The following is a 17661-nucleotide window of genomic DNA, read 5'->3' as shown; positions in this document are numbered from 1 at the left end:
AAACCTTCAGGAAGTCACTTCACATTTTCATGCCTCAGTTTTTCCCTTGTTAAAGTAGGGGGAACTTTTACCCAACTTCTTGAAGAAAGCAGTTTGAGCTCTATAAATGAAAAATACTATACAACTATATGACAGGGTGTTACAGATTCACAGGATTGGTGCAGTGTCTAGTTTTTAAATAGTCTCTTGGAGAAATCCCTTCAGTGTGCCAGATCCCTTACAGGTTTCACTCTTATTTCAGGGTAGGCCACACAGCATCACTGCTGCCTTCTTAGGCTGAACCTCTGGACTTTAGCAATCATGCTTCACATTGTGAACTCTGTTCAGTGAGTCCAACTGAGATAGACTCCTAATAGAGACTTGTACACTCATCAGGGACTAATGCACTTCACCCAGTATTTACAGCGACACTCAAGCAGCATTTTCAAAACAGTAAGGTTTATTAGTCAACTGGAACACAGCATTGGAAGTTCATAGATTAGCACAGAGAAATAAAGGTTAAAGCATAATCCATTCTGGTCAGCGCAGAGCAATTGAACAGACTCAGGGCATGTCTACGTTACAAAGTTAAGTCAATTTTATGTAAGACATCGACTCTCCGATTTAAGCAAGTCGATCTTGTGTGTCCCCGCTATGCTCGTGTCGGCGGAGTGCATCCTCACTAGCAGGGTTTGCATTGATGCACAGAGCGCTGCACTGTGGGTAGCTATCCTTCAGTGCATGTAGGCGAGTAGAATTTTGGCTTGGTCTTGCAATGCCTTATGGGACCAAAACATATTTGCGCAGATGGTTATGGGAGCATGGCATTAGCCTTCCATGATGCACTTACCTCCCTACCTCCCTGAAATCAATGGCAAAGAAGCCAAACCTTTTCCTTTCTTTTTTCCTAAGCCTGGGTTACCTGCACAGACTCCATAGCATGGCAAACATGGACCCATCTCAGCTGTACTTTGTTGTGAGCATTACAAACACCTCACGCCTAATCCTGCAGTATTTACTCAGTTGAAGCAGGAGCCACTGTGCAGAACAATGGATGCTGGGCAAGCAGCCCTGCTGGAAGCCATGGAGTGGAGCAATTTTCAGTTGCTGGTGACAGTCGTGCGTCACCTTGACACGGTGGAACACGCCTTCTGGGCCCGGGAAACAAGCATTGACTGGTGGGATCGCATCGTTGTGCAGCTATGGGATGACGAGCAGTGGCTGCAGAACTTTTGAATGCGTAAGACGACTTTCATGGAGCTGTGTGAAGAGCTTTCCCCAGTCCTGAAGCTCAGCAATACTAAAATGAGAGCTGATTTGACAGTTGAGAAGCGAGTAGCGATAGCTCTGTGGAAACTTGCAACGCCAGACTGCTGCCGGTCAGTGGGGAATCAGTTTGGATTGGGTAACTCTACCATGGGGTCAGTTGTGATCCAAGTTTGCAGGGCAATCAATAGACTTCTGGTAAGAAAGGTAGTGTCTCTGGGCAATGCACAGGACATAGTGGGTTGCTTTGCCACAATGGGGTTCCCTAACTGCGGACGGAATGCATATCCCTATCTTGCCACTAGACCACCTTGCCAAAGAGAACATAAACTGAAAGGGGTACTTCTCAATGGTGTTGCAAGCGCTGGTGGATCACAGGGGCCATTTCACCGACATCAACGTGGGATGGTCGGGAAAGGTGCATGATGTGTGCATCTTTAGGAACTCAGAAAGCTGCAAGCAGGGACTTTCTTTCCAGACTGCGAAACAACCATTGGTCATGTTGAAATGTCAATTGATCCTGGGAGACCCAGCCTACCCCTTGCTCCCATGGCTTATGAAGCTGTACACAAGCAGCGTGGACAGCAGTAAGGACTGGTTCAACCATAGGCTGAATAAGTGCAGAATGGTGGTGGAATGTGCCTTTGCACGTTTAAAAGGCTGCTGGCATTGTTGGCTTAATAGGTTAGATCTCCGTGAAAGCAGTATCCACACTGTTATTGCTGCCTGCTATGTGCTCCATAATTTCTTCTTCGAGTGATCGTTCTCGTGTATTCCACAGTAGGTGTGCGTGCTTGCCACATGCACCAGTGCCGGAAGTTTTTCCCTTAGCAGTACCCATACTGGGGGAGCACCGAGGTGACCCCTGGAGTGGTGCCTGTATATCGCGCTATAAGGGGAGCCATGGCTCCCCCCACCTCAGTTCCTTCTTGCCACCAGTGAAGATAGTCGGAACTTTTGTGCTCCAACTCTGCTGCAGCTCTTCTTCTCGACCTTAGTGGTACTGTTGTAGATCGTTCTTCAGTTGTTAGAGTGGGCTTGGGGCATGCCCCGTGCCCCAGGCTTCAAGTTGTGCGACTCCTGCCGCCGTTCTATGCCCAGGAGCGACCCTCATGCTGAGTGTCTTCGCTGCCTGGGCGAGACTCACATCAGCGACCATTGCAACATCTGCAGGTCGTTCAAGCCAAGAACCAAGAAGGAGAGAGACTTCAGACTTCGTGCTCTCCTGATGGAGTTGGCGCTGACCCCAACGCCGGTACGCAGATCGGACTCGGCGCCAGCCGCCACCTCGTCGGTACATAGTGAGGCCCCTTCGACCAGTTGGCACCACTCTCCCTCCAAAAAGCAAGGGAAAGGTCCGGCCTCGCAATGCCGTCGCCATAAGGACAAGGGGGGAGGCTGGTCCCATGCTGGGCAGCCCTTGATCTCCCCCCGTGCTCAAAGGCTCCGACTCGTGTGGAGCGGAGTAGCTCGGTACTGTCGGTCCAGGCATCCCAACCGGTACGGATGCCGTCAACGCCAGAGGCGGTGCAGGCTGCGAAGGACATTGTCTCTGCCCGTCCCGAACTCGCAAACGGATACGGGCCCTAGGTCGCGAGGCAAGCCCCCTTTTGGTGCCCACCAGACTTCTCCGAGCAGCTACAGTTCCTGCTCCGAAGATCGTTCCCTGCACCGCTCGGTGCGCAGTTGCCGCTTTTCTGACCACTCCCAGCCGCCCTCGACGCCGGCCAGACTGTCCGGGCCGCCATCGGCACGGGACTCGCGGGAACCCTCTACGCCGCCTGCCAGCAAGCGTAGGCACCGAGAGAGGCACCGGAAACACTCATCTGCTAGACGTGGGTACCAGAGCTGCTCTTGACGGGACAGATGTTGGCGCTCCCGTTCCAGATCCTGCTTGTCTAGACGTCACGCCAGAGGCTCCCCCGGGGTACCTCGGCATCAGGACACCAGGCTTCGCGTCGCTGTCATGCGTACCGAAGCAGTTCGTCGCGTGGGTACTGTTCATAGTCATCGAGATCCCGGTCCCGAGGGAGAGGACGTCACAGACACCGCTCCTACTGCTCCCGCAGCACCGAGCGTTCTTTGGCGACCTTGGCCTCAGCACCTGCCCATCCATCCTCGGCACGCGCTGTTCCGCCAGGACACACATTGCCATTGCGTGCTCAGCCAAACCAATGGCAAGGGACCCCATGGCAAGGACAGTGGTGCCACTGGGCACCGTGGCTATCGGTGCCAGCCCAAATGGAGATCTGTTTGGTCGCCAGAGTGTCCCAGGCTCCATCAGCCTCCTCCAGCAACCCACGGGACAAATTGGCGGATCACGAGTTGGTGGACCCGCGCCAGGACTCTGACCTCGATCTCGATGCCCCGGCACCGACCGAGGCGCCCAACTCCATGAGGGCCCTCTCTCCGGCACTGGACGACACCATAGCGGTGTCTCCGCCATCGGTCCTGCAGGAGGACTTCAGGGCGCACCAGGACCTGCTAAAGCGGGTGGCTTCCAACCTCCAGCTGCAGGCCGAGGAGATGGAGGGTCCGTCTGATTTCCTCTTTAACGTCCTGTCTCCCTCTGCGCCGGGCCACGTGGCCCTGCCTCTGCATCAGGGTATTGCCAACATCTCAAACACCCTGTGGCAAACTCCTGCCTCCTTGGCCCCAATCTCGAGAAAGGCCGAGAGGAAATACTTTGTGCCAGCGAAGGACCATGAATACTTGTATTCGCACCCGGCTCCCAACTCGCTCGTTGTGGAATCGGTAAACCACAGAGAGTGTCAGGGCCAGCCCACGCCCACCCCCAAAAACAAAGACGCCAGGAGACTGGACTCCTTTGGCAGAAAATTTTATTTGTTGGCTAGCTTCCAGCTTCGCGTAGCCAACCACCAGGCCTTACTGAGCAGGTACGACTTCAACCTGTGCGAGTCCCTGCCTAAATTTGAGTCCCTCCTCCCAGATCGGGACAGGAAGGACTTCAAGGCTCTTATAGAAGAGGGGTCGTCGGCGGCTAAAGCGGCCCTGCAAGTGGCATCCGATGCTGTTGACACAGCGGCCCGCTTGATGGCTTCCGTGATCGCCATGCGCAGGGCGTTGTGGCTCCTGTTGTCCGGACTGTCGACGGAGGCCCAATCTTTGATGCAGGACCTCCCTTTCGATGGCAAGGCGCTCCTTGTGGACCAGACGGACGTCAGGCTGCATGGGATGAAAGATTCCAGCACCACCTTGCAGATCTTGGGCCTCTATGTTCCTTCGGCTAAGGACAAGGCCAGATCACTTCCGGTGGCTCAACTTGCGAGGAGCAGATATGAGCCACTGTACAAAGGACCCAGAGCCCAGAAGCGTCGGTCTCAGCGGCAGTTCCGCTCTGCCCCACAGCCTGGACCCTCTAAGGGCAAGAGGCAGGGAAAGAGGCGGTTTTGACTATCTGCATGGGGCTGGTTGCCAGGGAGACCCCCTGATTAATAGAGTTTGTGTTCTGCAACCGATTGTCTGCCTTCCTCAGGGCGTGGTCCCACATAACTTCGGACCAATGGGTCCTCAGGCCCTTGGAAATGGTATACGTGTTGCAGTTCACCTCACCCCCGCCAAATCACCCGTTCTCCATGATGGCCCTGGGGGACCCGGACCAGGTCCACCTCCTGCGTCAGGAGGTGGATCGGCTGCTCCACCTAGGGGTAGTGGAAAGGGTACCGGTTCGGTTCCAGGGCAAAGGGTTCTACTCCCGATAATTCCTGATCCCGAAGGCGAAAGGGGATCTCAGGCCTATTCTGGACCCACGCGACCTGAACAGATTCCTAACCCGTTCCAAGTTCCGCATGGTGTCCCTGGCCTCTATTATCCCCTCCCTGGACCCGGGGGACTGGTACGCGGCCCTGGATCTTCAGGACACGTACTTTCACGTCTATATTTTGGAGGGGCACAGACGCTTCCTTCGATTCATGGTAGGGATGGACCACTACCAATTTGCGGTCCTCCCCTTTGGCCTATCCACGGCTCCCAGGGTTTTCACAAACTGTATGTCCTTGGTGGCGTCCTACCTCAGGCGGGAGGGGGTACAAATCTTCCCTGACCTGGACAATTGGCTCCTCAAGGGGGAGTCTTGTTTCGAAGTGGAGTCCCACATGGAGCTGCTCCTGTTGACATGTGCCGATCTAGGCCTGGTCATGAACGAGACCAAATCAACATTTAATGCTTGTTCAGCGCATAAAGTGCATTGGGGCCCTGCTGGACTCCTCCAGGGCCACAGCCTCTTTCCCCCTGGACAGGTTTGAGACCCTAAGGAATCTCATCGCCTTGGTCATGGCCTTCCCGGTAACCATGGCAAGGGCGTGTCTTCGGATTCTGGGACACATGGCGGCGTGCACTTACATGGTCCACCATGCCAGGCTCCATATGAGGCCCCTCCAGATATGGCTGGCCTCCCAGTTCTCCCAAGCTCGGGACGGTCTGGACAAGGTTCTCACGGTACCGTCCCCGATACTGGCTTCCCTGCTATGGTGGTCCTGCCCGAGCAATATGCTGCAAGGGGTTCCCTTCAGGGAGGCCAACCCGTCCATAGACCTGGTGTCCGATGCTTCGGACCTCAGCTGTGGAGCCCACACGGGGGATGTGCAAACCCAGGGAACGTGGTTGGCCCCGGACTTGCCCCTTCACATAAACGTCAAGGAGCTCAGGGCGGTACGGCTGGCGTGCGTGGCTTTTCTCACGCACCTCCGTGGCAAGGTGGTCAGAGTCCTCACAGACAACACCGCCGCCATGTACTATATCAACAGGCAAGGAGGGACTCGCTCCCTAGCCGTCTGCTGGGAAGCCCTGAACCTGTTGGAGTTCTGTATAGCCCACTATATCTCCCTGAGGGCAGCGCATCTCCCGGGCGTCTGCAATATGCAAGCGGACTGCCTTAGCAGGGTCTTCTCCCCCCAGTACGAGTGGTCGCTCCACTCCGAGGTCGCTCACCGGCTCTTCCAAGAGTGGGGAGCTCCCCAGATCGACCTGCTTGCAACCGGTCAGAATTGGCGTTGCCTCTGTTTCTGCTCCCGGGGAGGGGTGGGGTAAGGCGCGATCTGCGACGCGTTCCTCCTGAGCTGGTCGGGCCAGCTCCTATATGCCTTTCCCCTGTTCCCCCTCATCGCCGAGGTCCTTCAGAAGGTGAAGGCGGACAAGGCGAAAGTCATTCTCATAGCCCTGGCGTAGGCCCGTCAGCACTAGTACGGGCCCCTCCTACGCCTCTTAGCCACCCCCCCGAGGGCGCTATCGCTCCGCCTGGACCTCCTCTCCCAGGACGGGGGGCGCCTCCTCCATCCCAATTTGGTCACGCTTCACCTGACGGTGTGGCTGCTCTGTGGCTGAATGAGGAGGAGAATAGGCGTTCGGAGTAGGTAAGGCGAATCCTCCTGGAAAGCAGGAACCGTCCACGCGTCGGATGTATGTGGCGAAGTGGTCCAGGTTCGCGAGGTGGGCGAATGAGCGGGGAGTGTCCCCCTCCGCCGCACCTCTCCAGTTTATCCTGGACTACCTCTTATCCCTGAGGGCCCAGGGACTGGCACCTGCCTCGATCAGGGTGCACCTGGCGGCCGTATCGGCCTTTCACCCGCTGGTGCAAGGCCACTCTGTCTTCTCCCACTCGATGACCTCCCCTTTCCTGAAGGGCCTTGACCGTTTGTTCCTGTACGCTAGGCCCCCCGTGCCAGAAGTAGTGGGTGGTGGTTGAAATCCTGTCCTCAGCTGAAGGGGATATTGGATTACATTTCTTGCACAGTGGAAATATAATTTTGTTTTGGATGAGATTTAATCCTGAAAAAAGTAACATTTTGTTTGTGTTGCAGGAGCTGCTATTACTGGTGACAAAGTACTTAGTGCATTATTTTACAGCTGGTGTTAGGGCTTGCTCTGTAAGCCAGTGTAGGATGTGCTTAAAACAGAGGCAGATAATTTGATGCAAGTCATTTGGGTGTTAGTACACTGACAATTTTGATAATTGGCAAACCTGAAACCTCCCCTCACTTTTTAGCAGAATTTTTTGTAAATGTCTTTAAAAGTGACTCATCTCCTTTGTCCTTACAATTTACTTACCTGAAGTTTTTCTGCAAGTGCTTTGGGGCAGGGGATGTCCTTTTGTTCTGTGTTAGTATAGCATCTAGCACAATGGGTCGTGGTCCATCAGGCACTATGGCAATACAAATGATACATAAATACTCAGTACATTTAAAAAACAACAACTTGAAAATCAGATTATAATTTTCAGTTTTATTTTTACAAGGCTAAAATCTGATGCAGTCTTTGTGCCTGATTGATATAATGTATATTACACATACACGCACTGAGGACATCTTATGAGTTCTTTGAGTGCCTGTCCATATGTGTATTCTACTCTAGGAAAGCATGCACCTGGGACAGGAGAATTTTTTTGCTAGCAGAGTCCCTTTGCTCCATGGATGTGCCCTGACTATCCTTGTGGTTTGTACTGAAGGTATAATGGATGGTGGGGAACCAACCACCACTCCTGTTCTTTCTCACCACCTTGGCCTGAGACAGAGCGGTTCAGTGTCTGCACGTCTTAGCTTAGCTTTTGAGAGTTGTGCATAGTTTTAGAAATAGTTTTAGTATAATTAAGTATGGGTTAATTGTAAGGATTTGCTTGTGTGCCCGTTCCACCCTAACCTCTATATTTAGTGAGGACATTTAGTTTTTCTGTAATGCCCCCAAATCCCCTGGATTTAAATTTTCTGGGCCCTATGGGGGAGCTTTTCCCCTTAATGATATTCACTTCTGTTGTGTTTAGGGGAGTTCTTTGTAAGTCTGGTGTATACATATCATTCTGAGAACAAAAACATTCAGGGAAGTGAGACTGAAAATGCATTTGTTAGACCACTCTAAGTAGGCAGTCTCAAACCTGGGACTGTCTGATCCATTCTCCCTCCTGTACAATAGACTGCAGGACTGAGTAGTGCTATGTGTGTTAGCTTCAGGGCTCACTCCTCAAAGGACTTAGGTAGGAAGTCTTAGAAGGTGTTATGAGAGGATAGTGAGAGACACTTTTCCAAAGAGATAAGAAGCAGACCTCTGTCATCAGATGTTGGCTGTATGTGTGTTCCCTCTGTGTGCTGTCCCAGCTCTGCACAGGTAGCTGGCACAGCAGACCTCGAGTGAACCGCCCAATGACCACAAAATCTGTTATAGTACGAAAGCACCTGGCCAGGTTTATTGTCGACGAAGTATATTACTGGTGCCTTATACTTGCTACAAGTGCACTCAATGCATGTATGCCCATGACAATGGATGCACCTCAATTAGTGGCAGGACTTTTCACTATCCTTTTGGGTGGCCAAAGATACTCCCTCTGAGATGCCTCTTTATACCCAAATACAAATAAGTTAAGTATTGCCCCTCTGATGTATCTAGGTGCCACCCATTACCTTGTACATGTTGTTTTGATCAAAACATCTCTATTCATCATACTGTCATTCTGACCTTATCTTTGAGAGGTTAGCGTGTTCCTGTTATATTTGAGGAATGTGTTGATGTTGAGGTGTTCTGGTACCACCCTTCTGGAGTGTGTTTGCGTGAGAGCTCTGTCCCTAGCACCCCTTAGGAATGTGTGTTTTTGCAATATCAACCCTGTTCTTGCCAGATTCTGGGAGCAGGGCCTGCCTCTTGCTCACAACTTGACTTTGCTTTATACACTGCTACCTCGATATAACGCCACCTGATATAACACGAATTCGGTATAACGTGGTAAAGCAGTGCTTGGGGGGGGGGGGGGGGGGGAGGACAGGGCTGCACACTCCGGTGGATCAAAGTAAGTTCAATATAACATGGTTTCACCTATAACGCGGTAAGATTTTTTTGGCTCCTGAGGACAGCATTGTATCGAGGTAGACGTGTATCAGCAAAGCTTTGACCACTACTTTAGCCCAGTCCTCAGGCCTCATACCAGGCCTCTGAAACAAGGGCTTATGTTTCAGGCCCTCTTCCTACTACAACCTCCATGTAAATCTTTGGGGAAAAAGATGATCTTTGGAGCAGAGCAAACATCTCATGTCCCGGTATGGGTCCTGATGAGGTTCTGTGAAAGGACACCATACTGACAGCTCGATATTGAAAGAAAAGACCACTGTGTCTGCCCCAAGTGCAGAATCTATCAGTACACATATTCAGTACTGAGAAATTACCATCTGCCTCTAAACCTTTGGCACTGGCAAAACCATTGGCTCTGGAAAAAGGCTTTGAACCAACTAGATCATCAGCACCACCAGGTGAGCCAGTATTGAGCACTTTGTCCCAGGGAATGTTTGTGACCCAGGACCCTGCTCCGTCTCCAGCATTGGTATCGCCTAGATATCCCCTCTGTTGTCGGGGATTACAGTTACCTCTGCCTATGAGATACTAGACTGTCACTGGTACAGACTCTCCAGACAGTACCAACCGGAGTCAGGCTATACCCATTGTGACAGACCCAGCCCAGTGGGGTACAGGAGTCTGGTAGAGGGCAAATATACTGGTCACTGGATGAGTAGTTTTCTGTTCCCTGAGTGATCAGAGAAGGGGCTGCACTAGAGTAATCGGGAACCTGCTAGAACCAGTTAAGACAGGCAGGCTAATTAGGACACCTGGAGCCAATTAAGAAGAAGCTTCTAGAATCAATTAAGGCAGGCTAATCAAGACACCTGGGTTTTAAAAGGAGCTCACTTCAGTTTGTGGTGCGAGTGTGAGGAACTGGGAGCAAGAGGTGCAAGGAGCTGAGAGTGAGAGGGTGTGCTGCTGGAGGACTGAGGAGCACAAGCGTTATCAGACACCAGGAGGAAGGTCCTGTGGTAAGAATAAAGAAAGTGTTTGGAGGAGGCCATGGGGAAGTAGCCCAGGGAGTTGTAGCTGTCATGCAGCTGTTACAGGAGGCACTATAGACAGCTGCAGTCCACAGGGCCCTGGGCTGGAACCCGGAGTAGAGGGTGGGCCCGGGTTCCCCCCAAACCTCCCAATTGACCTGGACTGTGGGTTCTTCCAGAGGGGAAGGTCTCTGGGCTGTTCCCCAACCCACATGGTGACTCTCTGTGGCAAGAAAATCCGCCAATAAGCGCAGGACCCACTAAGATAGAGGAGGAACTTTGTCACACCATGTTTATATCCAAGATAGTGTCTGAGCTCCATTTAAATCAGAATATTCACTTAGCAATATTTTTTTTCTAAAACCTCATTCTAATCATGACAAAGCTAGATTACATAATCTGAGTGTTTGCAGGGCATTAGCCTTTTATCTCTCAAGAACCAGTTCTTTAGATCTTCCCTGAGTCTCTTTTGTTTTGTTTGCAGAGAGTATGAAGAGTGAGTACTCCAGTTTCCACCCAACCACCATTGTCTAAGTGGTTGCATGGTGTATTGAATCATGTAGTGAGATAATGAAGATAGTCCCACCAGCTAATCTTAGGGCTCATTCAACCAGGCCTCAGTGTCTGCCCATTTCCACTGGGGATATCCGTAAAGCTGCCACCTGGAGTTCCATTCACTGTTCTTCTAGACATTATTTGTTGGTAAAAGCTTCTAGAGCAGATGCCTCTTTTGATACTGCAGTTCTTCAATCAGTGGTAGATAGGACTCTGAGCACCACTACCATACTTAAAGCACTTCTTTAGAGTCACTTAGAGTGATATACGCACATGGACAAGCATGAAGTCACCTGTACAGTAACTGGAGTTCTTTGAGATGCTGCCCATGTGTATTCCATGACTTGCCTTTCTTCCCCTCTGTTTGAGTACTTCTATGCTATTATGGGTTCTGCAGTAGAGAAGGAACTGGAGTAGCAGTTGGTCCCACACAATGCTGTATACCCTCAGAACAGGGCTGAACAGACCAGGGTGGATTTGATTGAAATCAAATTGATTTAAATCACTAGTCAGGAAGACTCAATTTAATCATGGATTTCTACATAAAAGTGCATTCTTGTTGGTTGTTATAACCTTAAAACATATTCTTCACAGGTAGAGGAACTTCATTACAATATTCCCAAACCGGGTCTCTTTTACGGCCTGCTGCCATTATAGGTTTTCCCTTCTAGTGAGAGAATGGTATGATAGATCTCAAATCAATGAAGGCTATACTCAGAAAGACCTCAAGGCTTGTGGAATATGCTGCTCAAACAGTTTCACTTTTGTTTCTACTGCCTGTCCCTCCCTTCTCACATTTATCTCCAGACTTCTTCTCCTTGTCCAGATCTATTCCGCCCCCAACAATCTTCTATTCATTGAACTTTTTGAAACTTTGCACTTTTAGAGAGAGGTAAGGCATTGACTCTGTACAGAAATTTGCAGAGGGACAATGGGGTTGAGGTCTGTTATTTCTCACCTCAATTATTTATTTATTTATTTATTTTAAAACATTTTTGCTGTTAACAAGCATGTTATCTCTGGAGACACATATCCAGAGTTTGAGAACTGCAAAACTAAGCATCTCTGATGGTATCTTCTAGACTGAGCACTGAATCCCATTGGATATATGGAAAGATTAACCTAAATAATCTATACAGAAGCCCCTGGAACCTCATAACATTGGGTCCCTAATCCATGAACTATTGGAACTCATTTACAAAATTTTTCTTAAACATTACATGAATATATTGTCTCATACTATAGAATTAGAATTTATAATCTCTATTCCATAATGAAATATCTTTGAGCTATAATGTATCTTAATTAAAACTATCTTTAGATAGTTTTTTTTCCCTCAAAAAGCACTTTATAAAAAAAATCAGTTTTTTTTTTTTTTTTTTTAATCCATGATTTTTATCCACCCTGGAACAGACACCACTAGCAAAACAAAAAAACAAAAAAACTCCAATCTCTGGCCATGGGGTGCATGCGCACCTAGAGTAGACTATGCATTGGAATAACACTTCTTGAAAAACTCGTGTTACTGTACATGTAAGTAAATTTTCCTTACCCTCACTATAAAAAAAAATTTGTGCATTTAGGCTAATGAGCTTCTGAAAAGTAGAATTCCTGGAAAAAGTGAATTATCTCAAGCCCAGGAGCAGATGGCTGTTTTTCAGAACAGACTCAAGGAACAAAGTACTCAATTGCAGATAATGCATCAAAAAGCACATGACCTGGAACTACAACTGGAGTCTTCTCAAAAGGTAAAAAAACCTCTTTTAAATGCGCCAGTCACAATTAACTTTTGTTAGAATATAGCTTTGAAATGTGATCTTGCAATCAAAGCAGGGTTATGCTGTGTTGCTTTTAAAAGTTTTTGGAAGAGAGTCCACTAATGAACACTTAGATTCTGCATGAAGTAGTGTTGATGTTTCCATAAAGGGCTGTGGATCAATGGTACTGAACCCATTCTTTAGCATGTTGTTAGGGGAGGATTACTGTTCTTTTGGAGGTGTTGACTTACAGATGAGACATAAAATCAAGATCTTGATATTAGGGACTAATAGCGATCTTTCTAAGAGGTAATGACTAGGTGCTGGTTACATTTAAATTTGGGTCATTACATTCTTTCTGTCTAAATTCATCCTGCAATTTCAGTTGTAGATGGTGGTCTTCGCTACTAGACCTAAACTGGTGCATAATGTTGAGATGCTTCATCCCGGAAGTGGCTGCATTTCAATGGCTATTGAAGTGATCCATGTATAGCGGTGTTAGAGATTGCTTTGATTCATTGGTATGAAAGGTGCTGTATAAGTGTAGGACGATTATTCTATAGTTATACAAGAATGTTTCAGGAGTTACCATTAAGGTCTACATGAGACAAAACTTAATTGTATATCTCTAATCATGTTGGCTTCAGACATCCAGATAAGTGAAAGCTTCTGTTGGTCTCCAGGTTCATAGATTTGTTCATTAAATATATAATTTATATCAACATGACCGATTTTAAGATTCCCAGTCTGATACTTCAAAATATTACCCATTGGGGAATGTCCTACAAATTTATTTTTATTATAGAGGTAATGGTTGTGGCTCCATAATTAAAGTTAAGTTGAGTGTTTTGTCTATAAAGCAGGGATTCAACTTCTTTGTTGGTTATGAAGAATACACTCTGCTCCCCAGAATTACAGCATGTGCTCTTTGAGTATAGAATGAATTTTCTAAGAATTGACAAGTAAATAAACCAATTAATTGTAAGTTAAAATTAATTTACTAATGGGTCCTTTAACCAGTCCAGCACCCTGTGTCAGATCATATTTTGTCCTGAATGATTTAGTCTCAGGCATTTACACAAACTACACACGAATTGGTAGGGAGGTAAATATTAAGTAGGTTTAGTGCACTGGATAGTTCTTGAAAAGAAATACTTACAATTAATGGTCACTTTTCCCATTATTCTTCATAAATGAAAATTTCTCCTTTTAGCAGAAGCTAGAGTATTATTCTTTGAATGCTTGCTCAAGTCTATTCCATTTTAGGTGTGTGCACGCCCACATGCACAGTTGTCAGAGATTTCTGCCTTAGCGGTATCTCTAGGGCTGGCTGTGGCACCCCCTGGAGTGGCACTCCCATGCGGTGGTATATCAAGGCGCTGCCGGCCTTGTGCCCTCTCAGTTCCTTCTTACCACCTGTGACGGATGGTTGGAGCCCCTTGTCTTGCTTTGCAAGAGCAGCAGCGGTTATCCATTGACTGGTTTTAGTAGGGCACCAGCAGGAGTTCCCAGCTAGTGATGGGCCTTCAGTGCCCAAAGTGGTCCCGGTGGCTAAGGAGCAAGGCTGACCAGCTCTGCAGGTGCCACGCCAGGTGACCGATGCAGCTCCGGTCGCATCACCGAAGGGGAAAGCCACCAGGGTGCTGCCGTGTAGACTGGCGGGACATCCCAGGTCACCAGATCGCAAGCACAAGTCCCTGTTCCTGCGACCTCGGGACCCAACACTGCAGTCTGGCTCGCTGGCCAGAAGGCCTAGATCTCCGTCAAGATCCTCTCCTACTAGGTGAGGGACTCCAGACTTGTGGTGCTGCTCCCCGTACCGCCAGTACCAATTACCGTCTGGCCATAGGTTGCCTAGACGCTGAATACCATCTCCCAGACGATCTCGTCGTCGTTGGTCTCCGTCCTGGAGGGCTCGTTCAGGATTTCGGCGTTGTTCGTGCTCGCCCTGGTACCTGTCCCCCCGTCGATTTGCCTTCCAGGGTCAATAGGCAGACCCAGACTTCAACGGCCCCGCTGTGGTCACCGGAGGGACGTGGTCAGGGTTGGACTGTGATTTTAGCCCGTCGCAGACACGGCGTGACTCCCCTGTGATGTGGGAGATGGAGGCGGCTCTGGCCATGGTGCTGACACAGCAGGGGCCATACTGGGACCCGTGGGTGGGGGGGGGAGTGCCGGTAATGCCGGTCCAGTACTCCCAGCCCTCTGTGGCCGCATTGGACAAACCAGCCGATGCACTGCTGATGCTGCAATCGGAACACGGTACTATGGTGGAAGCAGAGCCCGCGCACCATACCCTGGCGCTAAGGGAGCCCTCCCCTGACAAGGAGAGCATGACACCATCCATCATGTGACATAATCATCGTCGAGGAGGTGGCCAGACCATCCCACATCGCAGTCCTCTGGATGACTTTAAGGAGCATCAGGCCTTCCTTAAATGGGTGGCTGGAAATCTTGGTCTGCAAATTGAGGAGGGTGCTGAGGTGGCAGACGACCTCTTCAATGTCATCTCGGCCACCACACTGGCAAAGATTGTATTGCCCGTCTATCCGGGGTGCTCGAAATAGTCAAATCGGTGTGGCAAACGTCCTCATCTATTCTGCCGACCTCAAAGAAAGCATCTAGTGCCAGTGGCTGCTTACCTGAGACTTCGTTGGGGGAGGTTCCAAATATACCTGTACTTTGGCGACTGGTTGATAAAGGGCCAGTCTCTGGATCAGGTGTGGAGACATCTCGACCTGGAATGTTCCACCTGTTGCGCCCTGGGGTTGATAATAAACGAGAAAAAATCAACACACAGAATTAATTGGGGCAGTCCTCAACTCCACTTGGGCCAGGGCCTTCTGCCCCAAGACTCAGTTCCAGGCCATGGTGGACCTCATCGTGGTACTGCGGGACCACCTGCTCACCACCACCCACTTGTGCCTGAGGCTGTTAGGCCACATGGCAGTATGTACTTACGTGGTCAGGCACGCACGACTCAACCTCAGACCGCTTCAGGCATGGCTGGCGTCGGTCTATGTCCCTAACCGGCACAGCATGGACCGGGTGGTCAGGATCCAGACTGTCATCTCTCGTCTGATGGCAGGATCCCACATCGGTGTTGGAAGGAGTTCCCTTCACGGCCCCGGCCTTGTCGGTGAACCTTGTCTCTGACGCCTCGGACCTGGGCTGGGGAGCCCACCTGGCCGCTCTCAGTACTCAAGTTTGTTGGTCCAGTCGCGATCGTTCCCTGCATATCAGGGAATTCAGAGTGGTATGACTAGCCTACCAAGCCTTTCTACCTCATATACAAGACAGGATGGTTCAGGTCCTGACAGACAACATGGCTACGTTCTTCTATATCAACAGGCAGAGCGGAGCCAGGTCCTCTACCCTTTGCCAGGAACCCCTCTGGCTCTGGGACTTCTGTCTACAGCACGACATCCATCTCGTGGTCGCTCACCTTCCAGGTCCAAAAATGCTTTGGCAGATCACCTCAGCAGGACGTTCTCGTCTTTCCACAAGTGGTCCCTTCATCTGGAGGTGGTCAGTTCCATCTTATGAAGGTGGGGAACTCCCCGGGTGGACCTGTTCGCGTCCAGGCAGAACAGGAAGTGCCACATCTTCTGCTTGATTTGGGGCGTGTACAGAGGAGCCCTGTCGGATGCCTTTCTGCTCCCATGGAGGCCCTGTTGTACTCCTTCCCTCCGGTGCCATTGGTACCCAGAGTCCTCCTGAAAATCAAACAGGACAGGGCGAGGGTCATCCTAATAGTGCTGGCTTGGCTCCGCGAACTCTGGTTCAGCATTCTACTGGACCTCTGGGTGATGATCCCGTTCCAGCTACTGCTAAGGTCCGACCTGTTGTTCCAGAACCACGGCAGTCTTCTGCACCCCAACCTGGTGCGTTACATCTGATGGCTTGGCTGCTGCGTGGCTAAACGCGCAGGAGCAGCAGTGCTTGGCTGAGGTTCAGCACATTCTGTTGGAAAGTAGGAAGCCCTCCACCAGAGCGACCTACCTGGCCAAGTGGAAACGATTCACCTACTGGATTGTGGACAAAGGTGTTCGTCCAGAGCAGGCTTCGCTGCAGCTTATTCTGGACTACCTCCTGCACCTCAAGCTCCAGGGCTTGTCCCTCTCAATGATCAAGGTCCATCTGGCCCGCCTTCTACCCGCTGTTCATGGGCAGGTCGGTTTTTGCACAGGATATCATGGCCAGATTCCTTAAGGGCCTAGAGCACGTCTACCTGCATGTCAGGGACCCCATCCCTCTGTGGGACTTGAATCTGGTGCTGTCACAGCTCACAGGCCCTCTCTTTGAGCCGCTGGCTTCCTGCTCCATCCTTCTCCTCTCCTGGAAGGTTGCGTTCCTGGTTGCGGTGACATCGGCCTGCCAGGTATCCGAGATTCGGGTGCTTACCTCGGAGCCTCCTTACACGATCTTCTACAAGGACAAGGTCCCACTAAGGCCGCACCCAACGTTTCTTCCCAAGATAGTCTCTCAGTTTTATTTGAGCCAGGACATTTACTTACCAGTCTTCTTTCTGAAGCCGCATAGGTCGGAGGAGCACAGGCTACATGCCCTGGATGTCAGAAGGGCTCTGGCCTTCTACATTGACAGGACCAAGCCGTTCCATAAGTCGACGCAATTATTTGTTGCTGTAGCCAACAGAATGAGTGGATACTGGACTACCTTTCAAAGAATTACTACTTAGATCACTGCCTGCATTTGCTTCTGCTACGACCAAGCGTACGTGCCACTCCCAGCAATTGTCACTGTACCGCACAGGCCTCTGTGGTAGCCTTTCTGGCCCATATGCCTATCCAGGACATTTGTAGAGCGGCCACCTGGTCATTTGTCCACACTTTTACATCCCCGGTGTGCCCTGACTCAGCAGGCCTGGGACGATGCTGGCTTCGGTAGGCCACTAAGCTGTGAACTCCGAGGCCACCTCCGTGGATACTGCTTGTGAGTCACCTAAAATAGAATTGACATGAGCAAGCACTCGAAGAAGAAAAAATGGTTACCTACCTTTTCATAACTGTTGTTCTTCAAGATGTGTTGCTCATGTCCATTCCATTTCCCGCCCTCCTGTCCCTCTGTTGGAGTTGTTGGCAAGAAGGAACTGAGAGGGCGCAGGGCCGGCGGTGCCTGGTATACTGCTGCATGGGAGTGCCACTCCAGAGGGTGCCACAATCGGCCCTACAGATACCACTAAGGCAGAAATCTCTGACAACTGTGCACGTGCGTGCACACACATCTAAAATGGAATGGACTTGAGCAACAGATCTCGAAGAACA

General features: G+C 50.2%; 1 protein-coding gene across 5 annotated transcripts in view; it reads left to right on the top strand.

Moving 5' to 3' along the window:
- Positions 1–17661, top strand: part of PCNT (pericentrin) — a 230759-nt gene that overhangs the window by 47338 nt on the left and 165760 nt on the right. For 4 of the 5 annotated variants that reach the window (XM_054043682.1, XM_054043684.1, XM_054043681.1 and 1 more), the window contains one exon: positions 12203–12367. The exons of the other annotated variant lie outside the window; for it this stretch is intronic. In XM_054043682.1, the coding sequence (XP_053899657.1) occupies positions 12203–12367 (165 nt within the window). The remainder of the gene's footprint in view (positions 1–12202; positions 12368–17661) is intronic. 5 annotated transcript variants of the gene reach the window in all.

The sequence above is a fragment of the Malaclemys terrapin genome, chromosome 11 (genome assembly GCF_027887155.1).
Source record: "Malaclemys terrapin pileata isolate rMalTer1 chromosome 11, rMalTer1.hap1, whole genome shotgun sequence".
Classification (NCBI taxonomy): domain Eukaryota; kingdom Metazoa; phylum Chordata; order Testudines; family Emydidae; genus Malaclemys; species Malaclemys terrapin.
This window is presented reverse-complemented; position numbering and strand designations above follow the sequence as displayed.